We start from the raw sequence: 27,377 nt of genomic DNA, 5'->3' as shown, positions 1-27,377 counted from the left end.
GAGCCTTTTAATGTGTTGTTGAATTTGGTTTGCTAGTATTTTGTTGAGGACTTTTACATCTATGTTCATCAGTGATATTGGCCTGTAATTTTCTTTTTTTGTGATATCTTTGCCTGGTTTTGGTATCAGGAGGATGGTGGCCTCATAGAATGAGCTTGGGAGTGTTCCACCCTCTGCAGTTTTTTGGAAGAGTTTCAGAAGAGCAGGTGTTAACTCTTCTCTAAATGTTTGATAGAATTTGCCCGTGAAGCCATCTGGTCCTGGACTTTCATTTGTTGGAAGAATTTTAATCCCAGTTTCGATTTCAGTACTTGTGATTGGTCTGTTCATATTCTCTATTTCCTCCTGGTTCAGTCTTGGGAGATTGTACCTTTCTAAGAATTTGTCCATTTCTTCCAGGTTGTCCATTTTATTGGCATACAGCTGCTTGTAGTAGTCTCTCATGATCCTTTGTATTTCTGTGGTGTTCACTGTGACTTCTTTTTCATTTCAATTTTATTGATTTGAGTCCTCTCCCTCTTTTTCTTGAGGAGTCTGGCTAAAGGTTTATCAATTTTGTTTATCTTCTCAAAGAATGAGCTTTTAGTTTCATTGATCTTTGCTATTGCTTTCTTTGTCTCTATTTCATTTATTTCTGCTCTGGTCTATATGATTTCTTTCCTTCTACTGACTTTGGTTGTTTGTTCTTCTTTCTCTAGTTGCTTTAGGTGTAAGGTTAGATTGTTTATTTGAGATTTTTCTTGTTTCTTGTGGTAGGATTGTATTGCTATAAAATTCCCTCTTAGAGCTGCTTTTGCTGCATTGCATAGGTTTTTAGATGATCGTGTTTTCATGGTCATTTGTCTCTAGGTATTTTTTAATTTTCTCTTTGATTTCTTCAGTGATCTCTTGGTTATTTAGTAACATATTGTTTAGCCTCCACGTGTTTGTGTTTTTTACAGGTTTTTTTCCTGTAATTGATTTCTAATCGTAGTGTTGTGGTCAAAAAAGATGCTTGATATGATTTCAGTTTTCTTAAATTTACTGAGGCTTAATTTGTGACCCAAGATGTGATCTATCCTGGAGAATGTTCCATGTGCACTTGAGAAGAAAGTGTATTCTGCTGCTTTCGGATGGAATGTGCTATAAGTATCAATTAAGTCTATCTAAGTCTAATGTGTCATTTAAGGCTTGTGTTTTCTTATTAATTTTCTGTCTGGATGATCTGTCCTTTGATGTAAGTGAGGTGTTAAAGTCCCCCACTATTATTGTGTTAATTGTCAATTTCCCCTTTTATGATTGTTAGCATTTGCCTTATATATTGAGGTGCTCCTATGTTGGGTGCATATATATTTACAATTGTATCTTTTTCTTGCACTGATCCCTTGATCATTATGTAGTGTCCTTCCTTGTCTCTTGTAACAGTCTTTATTTTAAAGTCTATTTTGTCTGATATGAGTATTGCTACTCCAGCTTTCTTTTGATTTCCATTTGCATGGAATATCTTTCTCCATCCCCTCACTTTCAGTCTGTATGTGTACCTAGGTCTGAAGTGGGTCTCTTGTAGGCAGCATATATATGGATCTTATTTTTGTATCCATTCGGCCAGTCTGTGTCTTTTGGTTGAAACATTTAATCCATTTATATTTAAGGTAAGTATTGATACTTATGTGCCTATTGGCATTTTCTTTTTTCTTTCTTTTTTTTTTTTTGCGGTGTGCGGGCCTCTCACTGCTGTGGCCTCTCCCGTTGCGGAGCACAGGCTCCAGATGCGCAGGCTCAGCAGTCATGGCTCACGGGCCCAGCCGCTCCGTGGCATGTGGGATCTTCCCAGACCGCGGCACGAACCCGTGTCCCTTGTATCGGCAAGCGGACTCCCAACCACTGAGCCACCAGGGAAGCCCGGCATTTTCTTAATTGTTTTTGTAGATCCTTTTTTCTTCCTTTCCTCTTTTGTTCTTTTCTCTTGTGTTTCCTGCCTAGAGAAGTTCCTTTAGCATTTGTTGTAAAGCTGGTTTGGTGGTGCTGAATTCTCTTAGCTTTTGCTTCTCTGTAAAGCTTTTACTTCTCTGTAAAGCTTTTGATTTCTCCATCAAATCTGAATGAGAGCTTTGCTGGGTAGAGTATTCTTGGTTGTAGGTTTTTCCCTTTCATCACTTAAAATATATCTTGCCACTCCCTTCTGGCCTGCAGAGTTTCTGCTGAAAAATCAGCTGATAACCTTATGGGGGATTCCCTTGTATGTTATTTATTGCTTTTCCCTTGTTGCTTTTAATATTTTTTCTTTGTATTTAATTTTTGTTAGTTTGATTAATGTGTGTCTGGGCATGTTCCTCCTTGGTTTTTTTTTTTTTTTTTTCTTTTTGCGGTATGTGGGCCTCTCACTGTTGTGGCCTCTCCCGTCGCGGAGCACAGGCTCCGGATGCGCAGGCCCAGCGGCCATGGCTCACGGGCCCAGCCGCTCCGTGGCATGTGGGATCTTCCCAGACCGCGGCACGAACCCGTGTCCCTTGTATCGGCAAGCGGACTCCCAACCACTGAGCCACCAGGGAAGCCCGGCATTTTCTTAATTGTTTTTGTAGATCCTTTTTTCTTCCTTTCCTCTTTTGTTCTTTTCTCTTGTGTTTCCTGCCTAGAGAAGTTCCTTTAGCATTTGTTGTAAAGCTGGTTTGGTGGTGCTGAATTCTCTTAGCTTTTGCTTCTCTGTAAAGCTTTTACTTCTCTGTAAAGCTTTTGATTTCTCCATCAAATCTGAATGAGAGCTTTGCTGGGTAGAGTATTCTTGGTTGTAGGTTTTTCCCTTTCATCACTTAAAATATATCTTGCCACTCCCTTCTGGCCTGCAGAGTTTCTGCTGAAAAATCAGCTGATAACCTTATGGGGGATTCCCTTGTATGTTATTTATTGCTTTTCCCTTGTTGCTTTTAATATTTTTTCTTTGTATTTAATTTTTGTTAGTTTGATTAATGTGTGTCTGGGCATGTTCCTCCTTGGTTTTTTTTTTTTTTTTTTCTTTTTGCGGTATGTGGGCCTCTCACTGTTGTGGCCTCTCCCGTCGCGGAGCACAGGCTCCGGATGCGCAGGCCCAGCGGCCATGGCTCACGGGCCCAGCCGCTCCGCGGCATATGGGATCCTCCCAGACCGGGGCACGAACCCGTATCCCCTGCATCGGCAGGCGGACTCTCAACCACTGCGCCACCAGGGAGGCCCCCTCCTTGGTTTTATCCTGTATGGGACTCTCTGTACTTCCTGGACTTGGGTGACTATTTCCTTTCCCATGTTAGGGAAGTTTTTGACTATAATCTCTTCAAATATTTTCTCAGGCCTTTTCTCTTTTTCTTCTGGGACTCCTATAAATCGAATGTTGGTGCATTTGATGTTATCCCAGAGGTCTCTGAGACTGTCTGCATTTCTTTTCATTCTTTTTTCTTTATTCTGTTCCACCACAGAGATTTCTACCATTTTGTCTTCCAGGTCACTTATCTGTTCTTCTGCCTCAGTTATTCTGCCATTGATTCCTTCTAGTGTATTTTTAATTTCAGTTACTCTATTGTTCATCTCTGTTTGTTTTTTAGTTCTTCTAGATCTTTGTTAAACATTTCCTATATCTTCTCGATCCTTGCCTCCATTCTTTTTCTGAGATCTTGGATCATCTTTACTATTATTACTCTGAATTCTTTCTCAGGTAGATTGCCTATCTTCTCTTCATTTAGTTGTTCTTATAGATTTTTATCTCTCTCCTTCGTCTGCAATATATTTCTTTTTTTTTTTTCTTTTTGCGGTATGCGGGCCTCTCACTGTTGTGGCCTCTCCCGTTGCGGAGCACAGGCTCTGGACGCGCAGGCCCAGCGGCCATGGCCCACGGGCCCAGCCGCTCCGCGGCATATGGGATCCTCCCAGACCGGGGCACGAACCCGTATCCCCTGCATCGGCAGGCGGACTCTCAACCACTGCGCCACCAGGGAGGCCCTGCAATATATTTCTTTTACTTCTCATTTTGTCACACTTACTGTGTTTGTGTTCTCCTTTCCAAAGGCTGCAGGATTGTAGTTCCTCTTGCTTTTTGTGTCTGCCCCCTGGTGGGTGAGGTTGGTCCAGAGGCTTGTACCATTATCCCCTTGATAGGGAGTTTGATTGGTGTTGTGGTGACCAGAGCTGGTCCTGGATATTGAGCAGGGCCTCCTTTTTGCTCTGTGGTTGTCACTGTCCTGTCAGGGGCAGGGCCTGATCCCTAGTTGTTGGAGTAGAGGCCCCCAGATCTGTTTCTTAACTGTGTTTCTGATCTGCAGTGCAAGGTAGGTGGGATTGGAGTGCTCCCACTGGGAGAAGAGTCATTGAGTATTCCTCCTTTGGAGCTGTTCACCTGTGAATGTGCTCTTTTGTGTCCCCTTTTGCCTGTTGTGCAGGCTCACAAAGTACACTGTTGTTGGCATTGCTCTTGGTCCCACTTTAACTGTGGGTATGCTGGCAGTTGGCCCTGGTGACTCTCAGGCATTGTTTTCACCACTGGCACAGATCCAATGAAGTCAGGTCCCAGGACTGCAGTAATAATGAACCTGGACCCACTGTGGGAGCTGTGGCGGCAGCTCAGCTTCTGACCTGGCCCAACCTTTGTGTATGTGCCCACAAAGCCTACAGCTGCTAAAGCCAGACCCATCCCAGCTGCAAGAGCACTTGTTATCCTTTTGGATGTCTTGCAGGCGCTGAATTTAGGAAGCCATCAGAGGAGGTGTAACTCTGGGTTCGTGTAGCTGTGAGGAGAGGTTTAAGCTCTTCTTCCTTAGTCACACAGCCCCTGGGGCTCAGCTGTGGTTTCAGCCCCACCTCTGTGTGTGTTCCTCTCACCGGAGTCTGCTCCAGAGGTGGCCGGAGCAAACGAGCTCATCAGGCTGGAAAGAGCCCAGGTGGCAACAGGCGCCAGCATGCTGTCCAGGCTGGGGTGGGGGGGATGGGGGCAGAGGAAGAGATGGAAGGGGTGCGCAAACCGCTTCCAGCCGGAGTGCTCCCTCGTGCCCATGGAGGCAGGGGCCGCCTCACGAGGAGAGAGGCTGCACAATGGCGACCCCGTCCTTTGCACATGGCACTTCACTTCTGTGGCGGTCTGGGCTTCTTCCACAAGCATTCCTGGTTGCAGAGCTCCTCACTCCCGTCCTTTCAGGCTGTCTCCTCACAGCCAACAGCAGTCCCCTCCCCAGGTCTGCTTTCCAAACCCCACGTTCTGGCACCCAGCCCCCGTGTGCACCTGCAGGCACCCGTCTCAGGCTGGGGCACACAGGGCTGTGGCACGGACCATCTGCATAGGCCTCACTGTGTCCTGCCTGCCACAGACCAGTTGCCGGGCTCTCCTCTGAGTCTCCAAGTCTCCCCTTCTGTCCCACCTGATCTCCCTGCCAGTGAGGAAGCTTCCCCAGATATGGTAACCTCTCCTCACCTTCATCTCCCTGCCAGGGGTACAGGTCCCATCCTGCTTCCTCCCCTCTTCCTTTTCCCTTCTTCTTTCTTTCATGCTACTTGGTTACGTGGGGATCTTTCTTGTCCTTTTAGGTGTCCAAGGTCCTCTGCTAGTGTTTAGCAGGTGCTCTGGGAGAATTGTTCCACTTGTAGATGTATTCCCAGTGCATCTGTGGGGAGAGGTGAACTCCACGTCCTCCTACTCTTCTGCCATCTTGGAAAAAGCCTATCTCCCCTTTAATAAAAGCATTCTTTTAATTTTTTTCTGGAGTCTTATATTCAGTATACTAAGATAGGAAATGTTGATGGGCAACTATCAATGTCATGTTATTGATGTTGATATAAGGAGAGATGTTACTAGGCATTCAGTATTACTTCACTGTTTTCCACCTCTGATGGCCTTCTCATCAACCCCATTGCCTTCTGGAACAGGCCAGCAGAGGTTTTGAGGAGTAGGAGGCTGTATTACTTCTTCCCTGCTCATGTGAAGGTAGATCTGTGTGGCTAAGCTTCTGAGTAGCTGAATCTTAGCTATGAAGATGCAGAAACTATCACCCCTGATTGATGCCAGATTCCAAATCCATGTAACCACTCGTGATAATAATATGAAGATGACAGCAGCCCAACAGTTGTTGAGTATTTACTCTAGGTACTGGGCCCTATGCTAATAAGGACTTTGTAAGCATTTTTTCATTTAATCCACAAAAAGCCTCTATGAGTTATATACCATCCTCATTCCCATCTTATTTATGTGGAAGCTCAGAGAAGATAACTTGCCTGAGATCACACTGTTAGTAATCACATCAGAGCCAAGACACAAAAGTCCATAGGTCTCTCAGATTCCAAAGCTCTTATCCATTACGTTAGACCTGAATTCAGAGATCATCCTTTAGTATAGAATTTGGTGGGGTGGGGGGGAGTTTCAGTTTCCTTGGAATTTTTCTCTATAATAAACTCTGTCATTTGATTTACAGGCAAGAACTGTCAGACTGTATTAGCTCCCTGTTCCCCAAACCCTTGTGAGAATGCTGGTGTTTGCAAAGAGGCACCAAATTTTGAGAGTTACACCTGCCTGTGTGCTCCTGGCTGGCAAGGTAACAACATGGGAATGGGGAAACCAAGAGCCTTAAACAAAGTGGTCAGGTTATCTGATGACACGGAGGACCTGGTCTTTTGAGGCTTGCCCTTTTTTGTGAAGAATGGAGGCCTTGTATAGAAGCTGCTAACTGGAATGTTTTAGAAAGCCTTTCCATTTTGCATGTCTCTGGGTCTATAGGACTCCAACCAGAGTCTGAAACCATGATGTTCTACGGGGGATTGTAGCATCAACTGCTAGGGGCACAGAAGCCTTAAGGGACTTCCCAAAGCAGGAGACCAACCAGAATATCCTTGGAGTAGCCCCACCTACCCCAGCTGAAGCTCAGGCCCCACATAAATTTCTGTGGGAATCAACTTCCAAAGACTGGACCGTTCATTGCCCCTATGTTTCCAGGTCAGCGGTGTACAGTTGACATTGATGAGTGTGTCTCCAAGCCCTGCATGAACCACGGTCTCTGCCATAACACCCAGGGCAGCTACATGTGCGAGTGTCCTCCAGGCTTCAGTGGTATGGACTGTGAGGAGGACATCGATGACTGCCTTGCCAGTGAGTATGCCAGCCTGCTCCTAAGCCCCCAAGGGAGAGGAGAACATAGGGAGTAGAGAAGGACTCAGCGCTGAGGCTGGCCATCCAGTAGTTTACCACATGTCTTTAATCGTTGTACTTCAAAAATCTTCATTTTGAAGCTAGTGGCTTTAGGAGTTAAGGCAGGGTAGTCACTTCTAAGTATTGCCTTACTGAGTTTTGTACATTGACAAAGTGGGAACAATGGTATGAAAGCTTTTTTAAAAAAGCACATCTCTTGAAGTATCATTAACATACAATACACTGCCAGTATTTAAATGTACCAGTCAATAAGTTTTGACGTATGACGACTGAAACCAATACTCAAGATATTGAACATGTCCACCCCCGTGAAAGTATTCTCATCTCTTTTGTAACTTAACTCTCCTTTCCACTTTCCTGTCCCAGGCAACCAGGGATCTATCTCTGTCACTATAGATTGTGGGAATTTTTTACAGTTTTATATAAATAGAATCATATAATGAAAACTCTTTTTTGAAGAGAGGGAATATGAGTTTTAAAGGTTTTAATGAGTAATTCTGTTCTGTAATCTTGCTAAACTCACTTATCATTAACTCCAGATTAGTATAGCTTCTGGTTTAGTTTAGATTCCTAGGATTTTTTATAGAGATAATAAACTATGTTATTTCTAAATAAATAAAACTGTTATACCTTTATTTCTTTTCTGTGTTCTTTTATTTCTAAATCTGTATGAATTTTATTTATTTTTCTTGCATTATTGCACTGACTTCAGTAAATGCAGAATAGAAGTGGTGAGAGGAGCCAGTCTTGCCTTGTTCTTGATTCTAAGGGAAAAGCATTAAATTGAGGAATTTACCTCAATTTACCTCAATTTGGTGAGAATTTTGCAATTTACCTTCAGTTTGCTGAGAATTTTCCTCCTTTTAATAATGAGTGAGGGTTACTTTTCTTTCAAATGATTTTTCAGTATCTCTTGAGGTGGTAATACTGTTTTTTAAGGTCTTTTAATGTAAGTGGATTGCGTTAATTGATTTTCAAATGTTGAACTAACCTTAAATTTCTGGGATGAATTCTACTTGGTCATGATGTGTTATCTCTCTCATATATTGTTGGATATTATTTACTCAAATTTTGCTAAGGATTTTTGTATCTGTGTTCATGGGACATATTGTTCTCTAGTTTTCTTATACTATATTTGTATAGTTTTTTTGTTTTTTTGTTTGTTTGTTTGTTTGTTTTGCGGTACGCGGGCCTCTCACTGTTGTGGCCTCTCCCATTGCGGAGCACAGGCTCTGGACGCGCAGGCTCAACAGCCATGGCTCACAGGCCCAGCCGCTCCGCGGCATGTGGGATCTTCCCAGACCGGGGCACAAACCCGTGTCCCCTGCATCGGCAGGTGGACCCTCAACCACTGCACCACCAGGGAAGCCCTATATTTGTATAGTTTTGATAAGAGGGTGATGCTGGCCTCATAGAACAAATCAGGAAGTGTTCCCTTTCTATTTTCTGGAAGACTTGGAGTAGAATTAGTATTATTTCTTCTAAACATCTAGGCCTGGAATTTTCTTTCTGGGAAGGTTTTTAATTATAAATTTAATTCCTTTAATAGGTGTTCAGGGTATCTATTTCTTTTTCATTGAGCTTTGGTGATTTGCATCTTTCAAGGAATGAGTTTTACTTTATCTAAGTTGTCAGAATTGTTGGCATTGAGTCTTTCATGATATTCCTTTATTGTACTTTTAATGTTTATTTTAAAATGGGGTTATTTCCCTTCTCTTATTTCAGATATTGGTTATTTATGTCTTCTCTCTTTTTTCATCTGGTTGCTCTTGGTAGAGCATTATTGGTTTTAGTAATCTATCTGTTTATGTATTATGTGTATGTGTACTTATGTATGTAGGTATGTATTTATTTATAATCTTTTTAATGAACCCAGTTTTAGTTTCATGATTTTTCTCAGTTGTTTTACTGTTTCCTATTTCATTGATTTCTGCTCTTTAGTCTTTTCATTGCCTACTTTGGTTTTAGTTTCCCCTTCTTTTTCTGGTTTCTTAAGGTGGAAGTTTAGATTTTATTTCATTCTACTACTTCTAAAATAAGCATTTAATGCTATACATTTTCCCTCAAAACACTGCTTTAGCTGTGTTTCACAAATTTTGATGTGTCATGTTCTTTTCGTTCAGCTCAAAATACTTTCAGGTTTCCATTTGGATTTGTTCTGTGACTCATAAGTTATTTAGAAGTGTGTTCTTTAGTCTCCAAATATCTTTTGTTGCTGATTCCTTCCAGGTAGGTTTTGTTACTGATTTCTAGTTTAATTCCATTGTGATCAGTGAACATAATTCACATGATCTGAATTACTTTAAATTTATTAAAGCATGTCATATGGCCCAGTGTATGTGTTTTGGTAAATGTTCTGTGTACATTTGAAAAATGAAATGGGGGAAGAAAGGAAGAGAGTGAGGGAAAAGAAAGCAAAGATAGATTAGCACAGGGGGCTGATTAATATCTATTCCATCCTACCCAACCCACTCCACCACCACATACACCTTTTGAAAATCTTTATTGATATTTCTGAGATTCTGTGTATTGGGCCATATATTTGATTTACAAATGCAAGTTTTAGGAACAAATACAAGTTTTATGACTATTAAGGTTGCAGAACTGTTAGTGGTATATGGAAAGTTCATTCCAGGTATTAAACAGATTCTTATTATTAAGAATCTCAGGGAAGTGTTACTGCATTCATTTTCATAAATGGAGGAGTCAGGGCAAAATAGATGCAAAGAAAAGTCAGAATTGTTTCTGTTCTTTGTGTGACTCAGTGCAGGGTACTCACCTTTATGAGTCTAAGGTTAACTTGATGCTGCTGTTCAGAGTTCTAATTCTTGTGTGCAATGGCTTAGATCCTTGCCAGAATGGAGGTTCCTGTGTAGACGGAGTGAATACTTTCTCCTGCCTGTGCCTTCCGGGCTTCACTGGGGACAGGTGTCAGACAGACATGGATGAGTGTCTGAGTGAACCCTGTAAGAACGGAGGGACCTGCTCTGACTATGTCAACAGTTACACCTGCAAGTGCCAGGCGGGATTTGATGGAGTCCACTGTGAGAACAACATTGACGAGTGCACTGAGAGGTGAGCAGCCCGTGTCCTCAGGCACCAGTGTCTTAGGGGCAAAGGGAGTAACAGGAGGAAACTACAGAGCACAGTACTGGGATCAAGGGACAGGCATAAGGCATCCACTTGGATCCCACCCCATAATCACCTCTTATTTCCTAGTTCCTGATTCCTTGTAGGCATCTAGTTACAAGCTCAAAGGTTAGAGGTTGAAAAACTTAGTGAGATGGATCATCATTTGTTGCTTGCATAGGGAACAGAAAGAGCTATAATTCTATTCCATATCCTTTTGGTCTCTTGTTCATTTTAGTTGACAATTAAAAAATTCCTATTTCTTTGTAGATTTGTCATTCCTCTTTAAGTAATTTCTGGGAGGTTTGTTTCTTTTTTTATTATCAACAAATTTGTTCTGTTTCTCTTCCATAAAGAAATCTAGAGTCAAGAGCTATTTATTTAACACTTCCCTTATAAATTAAATTGACTTAGGGATAAAATGAAATTTGATACATGGAAAGCTACAGAAGCACGGGGTAAAACTTGGAAACCTTCACTTTCTTTAGGAGCCTCTAATAAGCTCAGACTTTTAAATACTCCTCTAATCTTTTTGGCTGTGCAAAGGAAGCTGAGACTCAGGCTGACTGGCGCCCATTCTAGTTTGGAAAAACGTAAAGTTTACTGGATATAGGAGTTTTGGGTGCTCAGGAGTATTTGCCTCTGTAATATCTTAGATTCCAGGAACCTTAGTTTTTATTTATTTTATTTTATTTATTTTATTTATTTTTTTATAAAGGTGTCACATTTTATTTATTTATTTATTATCTTTGGCTGTGTTGGGTCTTCATTTCTGTGCGAGGACTTTCTCTAGTTGCGGCGAGTGGGGTCCACTCTTCATCATGGTGCGCAGGCCTCTCACTGTTGCGGCCTCTTTTGTTGTGGAGCACAGGCTCCAGACGCGCAGGCTCAGTAGTTGTGGCTCACGGGTCCAGTTGATCCGTGGCATGTGGGATCTTCCCAGACCAGGGCTCGAACCCGTGTCCCCTGCATTGGCAGGCAGATTCTCAACCACTGCGCCACCAGGGAAGCCCCGGAACCTTAGTTTTTAAATAGCAGATCAGAGGAACCAGATTACATAGCTAATGTTGTTCTCCCTGTTTGCTTCTTAGCTCCTGTTTCAATGGTGGCACATGTGTCGATGGGATTAACTCCTTCTCTTGCTTGTGCCCTGTGGGCTTCACTGGCCCCTTCTGCCTCCATGAGATCAATGAATGCAACTCTCATCCATGCCTGAATGAAGGAGTATGTGTTGATGGCCTGGGTACCTACCGCTGCATCTGCCCATTGGGCTACACTGGGAAAAACTGTCAGGTAATTAGACTCCATCCCATTCATTCAGCTCCCTCAGAATAGTTGAATATTGTACCTATTCCTGTTCTAGGCAGAATAAGCCCCACCCAAAAGAGAAAGTTCTGGGTCTTAGAGATGTCCCTGAGATAAATCTGGAGAGCTTCTTAATAGCTGGTAGATTCCAAAATGGTGACACTGGCAAGATTATATGGATTAACAAATATAAAATTGTTATAACAGGCTAACCAAGAACTGCAGAAAATGCATGTGGGAAATAAGCACATAGATATCATTTAGGAAATACAAAAAGGGAAATAAAGAACAATCAAAATATGATTTTTAAAATTCAGGTACAACATCTAAGGGGATAACGAGAATTATCATGTCTTGCAATATTGTAACAGTCTCAAAACCAAGCTATTCACATGTCTTTTAAATTCAACTATTTATAATAATATACGTTTTCATAGACTCTATAAGGGCAGGACCCCTCAGAGCTGACTGGTCTAGCCTTTCATTTCATGGAAGAAGAAACTGAGCCCCAGAGGGGCAAAGTAACTTTTCCAAGGTTGCATACCAAACAGCATTGTGTTTAATTTTATGTAGCTTTACCTCTCAAACAATGGTACATGGTAGAATAATAGCAGTCCAAAGAACTTAGGAATAAATGGCCAAGTTTAACTAGACTTACAGAGTACACTTCAATAAGGCTTTGCTGTAAGCAAAGGTGCTGTAAGCACCTCTGCCTATTAAACAGCTTGTTACTGATTCTGTGGGTCAGGAGGGTATTCTTCACGGGGCTCCTGCTTGTTCTCACAGTGCAGACTACAGGTGCTCGTGGAGCGCTCTGCCCTTCCCCCTTTCTTTCACAAAAGGTCTGTATTGTTGTGTTTGGCCTTCCTCTCCCCGGGGGCCAGGCCACCACATGTGAGTTTTGGAGAAGGTGCTAGTTCACTTACAGTCTTTGTCTCATGCTTTTCATGAGCCTGAGTTTCTCCCATCAGGTAAACTCTTTGACAGTTTTTAGGTTTATTAACAGGCTTTAAGTCCTTTCACTCATATTCACCACAGACAGATTTGATCAAGCCCCACATGGATTTCTCACTCAAGAGTAGCACATAGGAGCTGTCTGACAGCTTTAACTCTTTCTTTCTAGCCCCATAGGGTGGCCATGTTTCTAGACATAAGTGTGGCGTAGGGGATAACTTAACCTATTGGGCTTCCTCAAATTCTTAAACTTGTGTGGTAAGAATTTTTAAATAGCAGAGCTAAAAGGAATTAGACTGTATAAAATGATTAAATTATCTGGGGACAGTGGATCTAAGTTTAAGGCTTGGGTGAGGGCTCTTTTTTTAAATTATTAATTAGTATGCTTTCCTTTGATTTCTTAAAATGCAGTGTAACTTCTTTTTCGTTTCTGGTGTCTGAATGTTGATGTATATGTATGCCCCTGTTTCAGACCCTGGTGAACCTCTGTAGTCGGTCTCCATGTAAAAACAAAGGTACCTGCATTCAGGAAAAAGCACAGTCCCGGTGCCTGTGTCCATCTGGATGGGCTGGTGCTTACTGTGACGTGCCCAGTGTCTCCTGTGAGGTTGCGGCCTCCCGCAGAGGTGAGCTGTGCCCCCTCAGACTTAAGGATCAGTCCACAAAGTATTGACTGACCAGTAGCATTTTAGGGCAAATATTGTTATCATGGGAGGAAAGGGAAAGGAAGACAGGAGTGGATGGACAAGACTCTGGAGAAAGGGTCTGAAACAGAAGGTGAAAGGGCAGAGGAACAGCTCTAGAGATTCCAAAAAGAAAGGTATTTAAAGTGAAATGAAGGAATATTCCACTTTCAGGGCTTGTTTATTTTTAATATAAAACTGTTACCGAGGATTGTAAACTAGACAATAATAAAATTTCATGTGTCAACCGACTTAGATTAGTTGGTCTGAACCTGACGTGTTGTATGCTCTCCCATGATGTTTCTTCCTCCACTGGGTTTCCCAGGGGTGCCCGTTGACCGCTTGTGCCAGCACTCAGGCATCTGTATCAGTGCTGGCAACTCACATCACTGCCAGTGCCCCCTGGGCTACACCGGGAGCTACTGTGAAGATCAGCTTGATGAGTGCTCGTCCAATCCCTGTCAGCACGGAGCCACCTGCAGGGACTTCATTGGTGGATACAGATGTGAGGTGAGTAAGATGAGCAGGGAGAGGTCAGAGACCTCCCAGAAGATGGCACAACTCCTACGAATATTAGCATATTGAGTTTAGCTGCTTATGTCTTATTTTCACAATTTATAGATTTTTTTTCCAGTTACAATTACAATGTTTACTAATCACTGTTTTTTTTCAGTCCCCCTGTGCAATAAGTTAAAATAGCTCTGGTAAGGTATTTTCACAGAGGTCTGGAACCATCTTCCACAGGGTTGCTTCCAGGATTCAAAGCCAACATTCGCCTGCTGTGCATTTCACAGTCCCACCCAGCCCAGCGTCCCCTGGTACTTCCCTGAGTAGTAGTTGAGATAGGAGAAGCCACTTTGAGGCGTGTCCCTTTGACCCATGTCATCTTTGTATACAGTCATTGATCAACCAACTAATAATTCTCTCAAAAAAATGTTGCTTATGGGCTTCCCTGGTGGCGCAGTGGTTGAGGGTCCGCCTGCTGATGCAGGAGACGTGGGTTCGTGCCCCGGTCTGGGAAGATCCCACATGCAGCGGAGCGGCTGGGCCCATGAGCCGTGGCCGCTGAGCCTGCGCGTCCAGAGCCTGTGTTCCGCAACGGGAGAGGCCACGGCAGTGAGAGGCCCGCGTACCACAAAAAAAAAAAAAAAAAAAAAAAATGTTGCTTAGCCTGTTCTGTGTAGTGTCATACTGTTACATGTGTATACTTGAGGATGTGTGTGTCTTTTAAAGGACATGTCATGTCTTCTTAATGTCTGGGCTGATAATGGTTAGATCAAGATTTTAACAAAAGACCAGAGACATGGATTTGATACCAATTTAGACCACCAAGCAACACTGAGAAAAGCTTTGCTTGTCTACTTATCATAAATGAGCCAAAGATGGCATCTGTATATTGGTCCCTAAGTTGTTTATTTCTTCACAGCAGGCTGAGACCTGTTAGCTCAAAAACCACTGGAACCAAACTCAAATTTTTACACATCCAGTTGTTTTAAACATAGCCTTAATAAGTAGAATTTAGCCACTTAGAGCCTGCCTGCTTTGTATATTCTGCAAACCTGCACCAGACACTGCTAGCCATAGGTAAGATAAGCCCCAGGACATGAAGATACCAAGCCACAGCTGCCCTTCAGAGCTCTCTGATCCACAGACCTTGGCCTGGCTGCTGAGTGATATCACCAACCACATCAGCCCCTTCTCTGTAACCCCCTTCCCTCCAAGTTCATCTGCCCTCCTCTCCTTACCCTCTTTCTCCCTCTGGATGATCTTATGCTGCGAGGGACTCAAAGCACTTCCCAAATAGAGCCACTTCGTGGTCAGTATCTTCTTTCTTGATCAGCCCTAAAAGCCCTGGAACCCCTACCTCTAGCCCAGCTAACTAGCCCACCTCTCTGGGCCCTCACCCCATACCAGTCAGTTTCTCACACTTAAACATGTAGTTTCCTGAACCTGGAGATCAATACATGTGATATCTTTACTACCATCCACACATACCATTTGAGTGAGTCACAGGGTCCTCATCACATACAAAGGAATGCATATTTTAGGGGAAGCCTGCACACAGGAGGGACAAAAGTTTTGCACAAGCATCATCTGAAATATCGCTCAGAATATTCAGTCCTTGCCTTCCCCTTCAAGTGGCTTTTTATCACTTTTGGCTGGAAGTGATAAATGCCAGTAAGATGTGAGCTAACTCTGCACAAGATTGTTAGTAGAGAGTGTGATGATGCCAGAGAAGCGTACAAGGGCTGGGTAGGAGTTGGGGGAAGAGGGTCACAGTAACTTACCAGATCTCATTTGCTCTCATGGTCTGTGTCCTACAGTGGGCCAATGTTTCTTGTTCGTTTTGCTTGCTCTTGGCAGTGTGTCCCAGGATATCAGGGTGTCAATTGCGAGTATGAAGTGGATGAGTGCCAGAACCAGCCGTGCCAGAATGGAGGCACCTGTATCGACCTTGTGAACCATTTCAAGTGCTCCTGCCCACCAGGCACTCGGGGTATGAAATCAACCTTACCTGTCTTCCATCCAAGGCATTCTCTAAGTTATAAATGCATTTTTAGTGTTGAGTGGGTTTTTAAAAATCAAGCGTTATTCTGAATCCTGGTAGTTCAAGCCATTTCGTTCATCTCTTGCCTAGCTCTGATGTTCTGACTCCAATTCTGTCTGGTTGTTGTTGGAATCCATGAAACATAGAATGTGAAAATGACATAAGGTTGCAACAAAGTTAATCTGGTTAGCAAGATTTCTTGGTGCTTCAAGGGAAGACAACTAGTGGTCTCTTGAAAAAATAATTCATACTTACCAGCTCATGTATTTTTTTAAACTTGCCAAGTTTTGCCTCCATAAAGTGGGGAAATGAAGGACATGAAAACATTTGCCTATTTTCATAAGGCCAGGGAAGAACACTGATGGCCCAAGACTGTAACTAAGAATTGCAGGAAGACCTAATGAGATACAACCCTAGATGGTGGATGATGGGGCCATCATTTTGCCAGGGGCATTCCCCTGCCTCCAAACAATCTCTTGGAAAGAGCTTAGAGTATTTTTTTTTTAGAAGAGATGTAGTTATAATGGTACCTGCTCTGAGCAGCTTGTGAAAAAAATAAAAAGTAAGAGGCCATCCGCAATGGTGGGAAATCGATTCTCACTGTCAAAGAGAATAGAATGTTAGAGAAATATTTATACTGTCTTAGACCTTTGTGTCAGTGAATTTTGATAATTTACCCTTCTTGAGTTCAGAGTTCGGCTAAATTAAAATGGAGGAGTACCCCACTAGTAGGCTAGTTATTGAGCAACGAGGTTAAGGGGGAAGAAAAAACTTGGTAGAAACAGCCTTTGAATATTTGAAGATTTGTCCTGTAAAAGTACTGAGTTCTCTGCTCAGTACTTGAAAGAGAAGTAGAAGTTAATTTTGACTTGTTAGCTTGGTCCTTTGAATACTTGTACTGTATGGGACAAGCTGTGATTCTGGTAGTAGCAAATTAAACCTCAAATCTCAGTGGCTTAACACGACAATTTTTTTTTTGTCACTCAAATCAAGTCTGAGTGTGTTGGGCTACCTCTCTTTATATTTTAGAAATGTGGCTTGCAGCACGGGGCCTCCAAGACCTCCACAGCAGGGGAAGAGGGACAGACTTATAGGGTCATGTAGCAGCTTTCAATACCTCAGTCTGGAAGTGACACCCATCACTACTGCTCACAGTATACTGGCCAGAAGTAGTAAAATGGTCTCAACCTGACTTCAAGGGAGACTAGGAAATGTAGGCAAGCACATGGATATTCATCTACACTAAAATCTCTGCTATACCATTAACTTTTTTTTTTACCGTTAATTTTTTATTAATTAGAGATATCAGTCCTAGAATGGATCGTTTCATAAGAAAATGAAATTTCTCTCTTCTAACAATTTGTTAAGGATGGCTGAAATAATGGTTTTGCTATTATTATTAAGTCTTTTTCTTCTGGTACTTTGAATGTGTCATTCCATCCCATGTGATTTGATCTCCATTTTTTTAAATGAGAAATTAGCTGCTAACCTTATTGAGGATCCCTGTACATGACGAGTCGCTTCTCTCTTGGTGCTTTCAAAATTCTCTCTTTGTCTTTTATGATGTGTGTAGGTGTGGATCTCTTTGAGTTTGTCATACTTAGAACTCATTGAGTTATTATACTGTTGTGTTTGGTTAGATATGTGGAGTGGTATTTATTTCTCTCTGGCCATTGGTGAACATTCCAGAGGACTCTCAAGTCCCACAGCCTCATTGCTAGAGTTACCACTATTGCTTTTCTTTCTATGCTCCTGAGCTTTGGATCTTGGCCTGGGTTGCCTCCAGTCCCCCACGTCAAGAGCTAACTGTAATAGTTCTTCTGCCTCAGGCTGAGGTTGGCCTCTCTTTTACTTGATAGGTCTGTTCATGACTGCTGGTTCTATTCTGATGGGAGGATAAGCATCTGTGTTCATTTTACTAGCAGTCCATAGAATACCAAATATTCTATGAGAGTGGGAGCACATACCGGTTTGCTTTTACTTTGCAATTTTTGATTTTGTTTGTTTATAGGTAATGTACGCACATGGTCCACAATTTTATACAACCCCCCGCCCCAACACACACACACACACACACACACACACACACACACACACACACGTAGAAAGAGCATACAGTGAAAAATCTCCTTCCCATATACCTAGTTCTCCTTCTCTCACAAACAAGTAAACACCACTTTTCTTTAGTTTTTTGTGTATCTTTCTTGAGTTTTTTTTTTAATGTATCCTTCAGAGTTTCTTTATGTATATAGAAGCCAAGGACAAAGATATTTTTAATACCCACTTCTTACTCTGAAGATAGATTAGACACAGTATTTTGTACTTGGTTTTTTTCTTTTTTTTTTTTACTTAATTGGAGATGTTTCTATATTCAAAATATAGAACTTCCTTAATCTTTTTTATTCTGCTGAAATCCCTTTTATGGGCATACCATATTTTACTTAACCAGTGCCCTAATGATAGAAATGTGAATTGTCTAGCATGTGTGTAAGTGTATTTGTAGAATAAATTTTCAGAAATGGAATTGCTCGATTAGAGAATATGTGCATTTGTAATTTTGGTTGATATTACTGAATTGCAAGGTATGAGCAAACCTATGGGCTTCTCCTCAATGTGAATGGACATACTCTCATTTAAGAGTCATTTGATTTTCTTTTTTCTATGGTTTCTCTGTTCATATCTGTATCCTTTTTTCCTGTTATGTTGTTTATCTTAATATTTTACAGAGAACAGATGTCTATGAAACAAAATATAAGTATATTCCCGATGTATTTCTTTTTGTTTTTTAATTTTCTTTATGGGAATTTTTCATGCAGAGATTTTTATTTTTAATCACGTTGAATTTATCAGGTTTTTTTTTATGGTTTCTGTATTTTGAATCCTAGTCAGCAACACTGTTCACATTCTAAGATTATAAAGGAATTCTCACATATTTTCTTCAAGTACTAGAATACTGGAGAACTTTTTCCATATGGCTACTGACTTGTCCCAACACAATTTACTGAATATTTGATCTTTCATACAGTGATTTGAGATGGCACCTTTATCAAATTCTAAATTCCCACGTGTATTTGGGTGTTTTTCTGGGCTTTCCTTTTTGTTCTATTATTCTATTAATTTATCAATGCCTCTCTGCTTTAAATATTAAGGATCTTCTTTTTCAGGGTTTTCCAGGCTGTGGTTATAGTTTGTTTTTCTATATAATTTTAGAATCAGATTGTCTATTAAAAATCCTGTTAGTATTTTTATCGGAGTCACATTAAATTTATGAATTTGTGTAAAGAAGACTGACATCTTTATGATGAGGAGTCTTCCTAACCAAACCATAGTGTCTTTCCATTTATTCAAGTTTCCTTTTGAGCCTTTCAGGTCTATTTTAAAGTCTTCATGTAGGTGTAGCACATTTCTTGTTAAGATTATTCTTAGGTATTTTATCTTTTGCTATTGCTATTGAAAATGAGGTCTTTTCTTACATTTTTCTTTTCTTTCCAATAGTCTTGGTATTACAAGTGGTAGGAATACAGAACTGCTTTCCTTTCTTTTGCAATTTTTTGAATTAATCATGAAATCATTTCTAGAATAGTCATTGATTTCTTTTGTTTCTTTCTCAAAAATATTTACAGATAATCATGCTTGATGGCTCATTTACAAATACAGCACATTGAATGAGTTCTGTTTTAAATGGAATAACCTTTGAGCTCTCAACAGGATATTTCCCCTCTGTTTTTTCAATATAAGATATTAGCGTGCTTACACTATTTACAGGAAAAGCCAATTATGTCACTCAAAATTTACTTCCAATTCTTACCAAGAATTCTTCCAATTCTTACTTGTAATCTATTTATTTATTTATTGTTATTTTTTAACTGTTTTTATATTTTGAATCAAAATGAATAAATTAATGAAAATAATGCTAGCTACTACCTAGTGGGCTGCTTCTTTTGGTTGTGCGGGAGAGTACATGTGAAGCCCTGAGTACCTTCTTTCCTTACTGGTGACCAAGAGGATGGCAGCTGCCCTTGATCAAGAGTGTGTTTTGCCCTGCCTGACCTAAAAGTTCCCACCGCAGACTGGGGAATGTAACCTGACTAATTGTGAAAGTGCCAACAAGGGTGGTTCTCCCTTGCTGGAAAGCAGCGTTCCAAGGATTGTCATGATTTTCTTTCTCTCCTCTCTTTCCTCCAGGCCTGCTTTGTGAAGAGAACATTGATGACTGTGCCAGGGGTCCCCACTGCCTTAATGGCGGTCAGTGTGTGGATAGGATTGGGGGCTACAGTTGTCACTGCTTGCCTGGCTTTGCTGGAGAGCGGTGTGAGGGGGACATCAACGAGTGCCTCTCCAACCCCTGCAGCTCTGAGGGCAGCCTAGACTGCATACAGCTTACCAACGACTACCTTTGTGTTTGCCGCAGTGCCTTTACCGGTGAGTGACTTTCCAGCCTCCCCAGCCACTCTGCCTAGGAGGGGGATTTTAGTGAGGAAATTGGGCCCTGTATGACACATCCCAGACCCAAGTGAAGCTTTTCTCATATGTGAAAAACTAGACCAGCTTAATTCAGGGCCCAATTTTTTCTTAGGTCTGTGCTCCATCGATGTTTGCTATTCCTGAGAGATGCTATCTCTTTTTTATACATTCATTATATCATATTGTAGCAGAAATATAAAAAAAAGAAATAGAATGTTGGGAGTAGTTGAGCAAAATAACATTTTTAAATTGAGGTAAAATACACATAACATAAAGTTTACCATCTTTACCATTTTTAAGTATACAGTTCAGTGGTGTTGAGGACATTCACACTGTTACACTACCATCACCACCATCCATCTCCAGAACTCTTCATCTGAGCAAAATAGCATCTTGTTTTCAGGAACCTTACATCTAACTCTGGTTTCATCACCCTGCCTCCTTTGGCATGTAGTGACTTGAGTTACTGGGTAGTCGCTGCCACTGTGACCTTTCCACCTCTGTGGGAATCCAGAGAGGCTTAGAGTCTTCTAGGACACTTAAAGGGAGTAGATCCAAATTGGGGTGTGTTTAACCAAAATTGGTTGATGAGGGTTTGAAAAGGAAAACTTCAGAAGTCACAAGTATGACCTGCCGTCTTAAGACTTGGCTGTGTTCATCACAGATTATAAAGATGACCAAGGCTTGCCTCAGAATAGGGACTTTATCATAGATACTTACTAATTATTTCTGGAGGAGGGCAGCTTGGTGACTTTGGGGAGCTAAAATAGTTGTTTATGTCTAAATATGGCAGTATCATCAGATACTCAGAAATCTGTTTTGCACTTCTGGGGTCCATCCAAATCTTATGCTGTAGAAGTATTCCTTGGGAGTCAGATGAGAGTCTGCAGTAGTCTACTTACTAATAGTTTGACAAGTTGGACTCTGCTACATTCTGAGTCTATTATATCCAGACATTCTTCCTTCCAATTTTGAAGATGTGCTACCTTTAAGAACTTGGGAATTTTATTAAAAATGGGATGGATTTTGAAATATAGAAAATGCCTAGGTACATTATCAAAAGAGAAACAATCCATTATGAACATTATGCCTTCGAGGCAACACTGGACAGAAGGAATATGAACAATCTGTCTGTAGTCTCATATTGGTCATGATGTGCTTGAGAAGCCAGAAGAGAAGAAATGACTCCTGTTCCTTTCATTACCTCTGAGGCTTCCTTTATTTGGAAACAATGATAAGCTCTTACAAAGAAAGAAGGAAATAGATGAAGGAAGGAATGGAGGCCACCTTGAATTGGAGTCCCCTAGTCAGGAAGTGGTATTTCTACATTTTCTACACTTGTGAATAAAAAATCCTTTGACTCATTGATTGCAGTTTTGGTGGGGTACTGATGCTGAGGTGAACATCAAGGGACCATCAGTCCCTGAGCCCCATGCAAATGTGGTGGCTGCTCTTGCTTATTGTCTGCTGCTATGATTTGAAGAAACAAACATCTGTAACTCCTGCCTCATTATTCTGGTTGGCCAAAATTACTGCTATTTTAGTTTCATTTTGATTTTTAAAGCCATCTCTTCCCTTCCAAGTGCCTGAAGGCCAGATGGGGCCTGAATCCTGCCATTTGCCAAAAGTCCCCCCATGATTTCATTTGCTTAGTTCAGTTTGTCATGGAACAGTGGGCTCAGTTTACCTTCTGTTTTAGAACTGTGCCTAGAGATCATTAACTCTGGGAATATTAAGTTGTGTTTTGAAACAGTGCCAGTCAGGTTACAGAAAGGCTAGAAAATGATTGAAAAGAGACGTCACTGATGAAAATTCGCTATAAACTGCAAATCACCCTTTTTCTTTTTTTTTTTTTTTTTTTTGCGCTATGCGGGCCTCTCACTGTTGTGGCCTCTCCCGTTGCGGAGCACAGGCTCTGGACGCGCAGGCCCAGCGGCCATGGCTCACGGGCCCAGCCGCTCCGCGGCATGTGGGATCTTCCCGGACCGGGGCATGAACCCGTGTCCCCTGCATCGGCAGGCGGACTCTCAACCACTGTGCCACCAGGGAAGCCCCACCCTTTTTCTTAGTTTTTTTCTTTTAATTTTTATCGTAGTATAGTTGATACAACGTTGTGTTACTTTCTGCTGTACAGCAAAGTGAATCAGTTATACATATACATATATACACTCTTTTTTAGATTATTTTCCCATATAGGTCATTACAGAGTATTGAGTAGAGAGTGTCCTGTGCTATACAGTAGGGTCCTTATTAGTTATCTATTTTATATATAGTAGTGTGTATATGTTAATCACCATTTAGATGTATTGGTCTGGTGTAGCCTCTCATGAAATAGAGGGTGTTAAAATGCAGTGAACACTTTTGCTAAATGTTTCTTTTGACTCATGAAAGTGAAAATGCCTTCAAAAAAAAGCTTAGATGTCATTTTCCTTTTTTTTTTTGAGGGATTAGTCATTTTTTTTTTGTAAAAAATCTTGTTTTTTGAGTCTTGTTTTGTGAGTCAATTCAGGCACATATGTGTGCCATTTGTGCTTATTACTATAGATAAGACAGATGAGGGAACTGCCCTGAGTCGGTGATGGGCCACGCATGTTGAGATCCAATGAGTGCCTTCCTCATCCTCTTTTGTTCCCTTAGGCTTAGAACTTAATTCTCATATCTCTTCCTCCTTCTCTAATCCTTTGACTGGCCCACATCCCAGTAGTGTTCTGTTCTGTAACTTGCAGTTACTACTTCTGCCTTTTAAAACACCCTTTCATTTTCTACTCTGAGGTCGTCACTGTGAAACTTTCGTCGATGTGTGTCCCCAGATGCCTTGCCTGAATGGAGGGACTTGTGCTGTGGCCAGCAACATGCCTGATGGTTTCATTTGTCGTTGTCCCCCGGTGAGTGCCATGTTGCCTATTGAAGGAGGATGCTCTCTTCCACACAGTCTGTGACGAAGCTGAGATTAAACCTGGTGTTTCCGAGCTCTGTGGGGAGCTATCTTGGTGGGGACATTTCTTAATTTTAGCCTCTTTAGGAGAAAGTGCTTCAGTTTTCCATTTAGAACTGTGAAAATACTTCCAGAAACAGTGAGCTCCCTGATCTGTGACTGTCAATCTTCAGAAACACCAAGGGCAATGGAATGTTCCCTTGGAATCAGGGCTAGTGTCTCTGGCTTCTGGGTCTTATGCTGGAGGGTAGTCTTACTGCCCAGACTGGGAGAGAGTTGGTTGGAAATGCCACTCTGCTCACATTCCTTGGCAGGGACTATTTGAGAGCGGGCTGCTTCTTCAACTAGAAGGAAGCCTAACGTTAGCCATTTGCTGTGCAAACACTTTTGCTACTGCCAGAGGCTAAAACCTCTCTAACACAGATCACTATGTGTGGAGAGATACCAAAAGGAAAGCTGTCCAGTAACCTTGGCCTGGACTGAGCAAGAAGGCCAAGAACGAAATGGCATAGGAAAGTTTTTTAGATACCTAATACTCTGAAGTGAGTTTTTCCCCCTATAAAGTCACTGTATGAGTGATCTAATGATGCTTAGGAAAGGTGCTAATAGATACGGTGTCACCTGACTCTTATCCTACCACGAACTGTTGACTTCATTTCTAGAACTGAGCTCTTAGAGTGAGAAAATTCTATACTCATCCTATGGAACTGCCAGCCCTAACCTATAGGTTGACTTGAAGAGGTCTCTTCCTAGAACTTGGTCCAGGAGGCTACATGGAAGGATCTTAGCCAAGGGTCTAGTCTTTACTTCCCTAGAGGTGTGGCAGAGAGGGGATTGGGAGAGAAAATGGGGCATGCCCTCAGGAGTCAGCCTGCCATTCTCATTTGTTCACTGATTTCCACAGGGATTCTCTGGGGCAAGATGCCAGAGCAGCTGTGGACAAGTGAAGTGTAGGAGAGGGGAGCAGTGTGTGCACACAGCCTCAGGACCCCGCTGCTTCTGCCCCAACCCCCAGGACTGCGACTCAGGCTGTGCCAGTAGCCCCTGCCAGCACGGGGGCAGCTGCTACCCTCAGCGCCAGCCTCCTTATTACTCTTGCAAGTGTTCTCCGCCATTCTGGGGCAGCCACTGTGAATTCTACACAGCTCCCACCAGCACCCCTCCTGCCACCTGTCTGAGCCAGTATTGTGCCGACAAAGCTCGGGATGGCGTCTGCGATGAGGCCTGCAACAGCCATGCCTGCCAGTGGGATGGGGGTGACTGTTCCCTCACCATGGAGAACCCCTGGGCCAACTGCTCCTCCCCGCTCCCCTGCTGGGATTACATCAACAACCAGTGTGATGAGCTGTGCAACACGGCTGAGTGCCTGTTTGACAACTTTGAATGCCAGAGGAATAGCAAGACATGCAAGTAAGCATCCAGGGTCCCCAGAACTGAGGGACACTGTCACTAACATACCTTGGTTTCTTGTTGTTGCTCCTAACCACTCCAGTGCTTCAGCCCAAGCTGCCTCTGCTTTACGGACTGGTGCCCTGGGGCCCTCTTCTTCCTGGTGTCAGCCTTGTCCCAGCGCACGCTGCCCTGTGCTCTCCCTTGCTGACAGAGGTGCAGGAATGCTCACTGCACAACCGCCCTCTCTCTGCCTGTCTCTGCTTCCTCGCCTGCTGCTCTCACAACCTCCTGGGGGAAATAACTTTTGGAAGTGTTGTTACCCACTCTCAGGCAGCCTCTCACATAACCTGCCTGCAGGATGGATGGAAAGGTCTGTACCTCTCTCTATTTGCCCCATTCCTTTCCCTAAGGCAGGGTTTTCCCATCAGATTTATCAGGAAGCATAAGCTTGCTTAGCTAACTTAACCCTCCAGGTCTTCACTGTTGCAGTTATAGGGGGCTTTGTGGGTTACATAATGACTTTCCATTTAGTCATCCCATTTAGTTTAACTCTGATTAATTTTCACCAACCTTGTGAGGCATAGGTATTGTTAATGGCCTTTCACAGGTGAGGGAACTGAGACCTAGGAGGTTCAAGAACTTGCCAAAGCACATACAGCTACTCCTGACCTCCTCACTGAGCTAGAGTGGCACAAGTTGTACTAGGTGGTGGAACCATCAAGGGATGGGAGTGGGGGAGGAGAGGAGAGTGGAAATAAAATGATTTTTGCATCACTGGGCTTTGGGATTCAATTTCCTTTTCCCAGTGTTTGAAAGATACTGTACAAATTAGATCTGGTATCCTGTGTGGGACACACTGCTCCCCATCTATACCTTCCAGAGCTGGGATTCAATCTTGATTAGAAAAGAATTGGGCCATATCAACATGCTCCACTGTACAGCATCTCTTGATGGTACAGGGCTACTATCCAGTTTCTGGAAGCACTCTCTAGAGTCATGTTTTACTTCTGAAAGCCTAGAGGCAATGGATAAAAAAATAAATAAAGGAAGCATGAACCAAGTAGATTTTTGTTCCAGATTTGTTTACAAATCTGATTTAACAAGATTATGAGCTGCCTGGGGGCCCACGAGTGTAGTGAGTTTTGTTTCTCATTCAGAGAGCACTCACTGACACTAAGGGGTATAGACTATACATACTCCAAGAAGACAGGGATAGGAGAGTCACAGAAGGCTTCATGGGACATTCGGGATTTAATCTGAGCCATAGAAAATGGGTAGGAAAATCCACATTAGTTCCAAGGGGAAACCAAATAGAGCTCCAGTCTGGTCTGAGACCCTTACCTTGTTCTCTTCCTCCTCTGCCTCCCCCTGCCTAGATATGACAAATACTGTGCAGACCACTTCAAAGACAACCATTGTGACCAGGGATGCAACAGTGAGGAGTGTGGCTGGGATGGGCTAGACTGTGCTGCTGACCGGCCAGAGAACCTGGCAGAGGGTACCCTGGTAATTGTGGTGCTGATGCCACCTGAACAACTGCTCCAGGATGCTCGCAGCTTCTTGCGGGCACTGGGCACCCTGCTCCACACCAACCTACGCATCAAACGGGATGCCCAGGGGGACCTCATGGTCTACCCCTATTATGGTGAAAAGTCAGCTGCCATGAAGAAGCAGAGATTGACGCGCAGGTCCCTTCCTGGCGATCAAGAACAGGAAGTGGCTGGGTAAGTTTTTAATTTCTGAACTTCTTAAAGCTTAATTTTATCAAGCTGAGCACTTTGATACACAGAAGTCATAACTGCACCTATAAAAATGAAAGGTCCAAAAAAGAACAGCCAACCAAGTAACACAAGCCCATGAACCCAGTATTTACCGTTAGTGCTAAAGGTTTGCCTTGATTTTGGGATCCTGAAAAGTGGGCTGGAGCAAGTGGGGGGCAGGATGTCAGGATGGCCTCCTCAAGTGCTAGAATCTCTAACCGTTTGCCAGAGTTACCTTAAATCCCTCTAGTAATGACTCCTCTTCGTATTAATCCTGGCCTTCTTTTCAAGGCCCTTCATTTATGTCTCTTTGACAGTAGTGATGTTCTGCATACGTTCTGTCATTCACACACCACGTTGTTAGTATATCTCACAGTGTTCAATTCGATAGCTAACTGAAGTACAGATGCAGAGACAAAGGAGAGTAAGGAACAAAAACACGGGGCAGGAGTGTATTTTTAGAGTGGCTCTATGTACCGTTGAGTACGTTGGAACGGGTAGGAGAAGCCCACCAAAGACAGCTTCACCCCATTTTCTCATTTTGTCTTATGTTGCCTAAGTCAGAATGCTTAGACTCAGCCAAACCAAGGATAGCGAGACATCTTCCAAGTGAGAATTAGTGTTTAGGATCTAGATGGACAACATCTTAATTTCTGAGATCTTTCTGGAGGCAGCAACCAGAGGTGGAGAGCCTGAGGCTGAGGGTGAGGAAGAAGGCTCATGTCACCCTCTCTATCTAACTCAGATTCCTGGACTGACACCCTTCCGTTTTCTCACCATTTCCCTTTTACCTCTTTCCCCTCGGCTTCCCACAGCTCTCAGGTATTCCTGGAAATTGACAACCGCCAGTGTGTTCAAGATTCAGACCAGTGCTTCAAGAATACGGATGCAGCAGCAGCTCTTCTGGCGTCTCACGCCATCCAGGGGACCCTGTCGTACCCTCTTGTGTCTGTTGTCAGTGAGTAGCACTGGAATTAAGGGGAAAGTATGGGGAGAAAGGTGTCACTTGCGGGCAGAAAGAGCAAGGCATGGTTTACAATGTGCAGCTCTCTATTTCTCAGGGCTGGTGAGG

The 27,377-nt window shown here is 42.6% G+C and overlaps 1 protein-coding gene across 1 annotated transcript in view; it reads left to right on the top strand.

Annotated features, from left to right (window-relative positions):
* Positions 1 to 27,377, top strand: part of NOTCH2 (notch receptor 2) — a 184,552-nt gene that overhangs the window by 146,201 nt on the left and 10,974 nt on the right. Inside the window, exons 16-27 of the mRNA XM_060090369.1 lie at positions 6,405 to 6,524; positions 6,923 to 7,075; positions 9,982 to 10,210; positions 11,356 to 11,557; positions 12,996 to 13,149; positions 13,532 to 13,716; positions 15,571 to 15,703; positions 19,940 to 20,176; positions 22,991 to 23,103; positions 24,058 to 24,563; positions 25,922 to 26,269; positions 27,121 to 27,263. Coding sequence (XP_059946352.1) covers positions 6,405 to 6,524; positions 6,923 to 7,075; positions 9,982 to 10,210; positions 11,356 to 11,557; positions 12,996 to 13,149; positions 13,532 to 13,716; positions 15,571 to 15,703; positions 19,940 to 20,176; positions 22,991 to 23,103; positions 24,058 to 24,563; positions 25,922 to 26,269; positions 27,121 to 27,263 — 2,523 coding nt within the window. The remainder of the gene's footprint in view (positions 1 to 6,404; positions 6,525 to 6,922; positions 7,076 to 9,981; positions 10,211 to 11,355; positions 11,558 to 12,995; positions 13,150 to 13,531; positions 13,717 to 15,570; positions 15,704 to 19,939; positions 20,177 to 22,990; positions 23,104 to 24,057; positions 24,564 to 25,921; positions 26,270 to 27,120; positions 27,264 to 27,377) is intronic.

This window comes from Mesoplodon densirostris, chromosome 2 (assembly GCF_025265405.1).
Source record: "Mesoplodon densirostris isolate mMesDen1 chromosome 2, mMesDen1 primary haplotype, whole genome shotgun sequence".
Lineage (NCBI taxonomy): Eukaryota > Metazoa > Chordata > Mammalia > Artiodactyla > Ziphiidae > Mesoplodon > Mesoplodon densirostris.
This window is presented reverse-complemented; position numbering and strand designations above follow the sequence as displayed.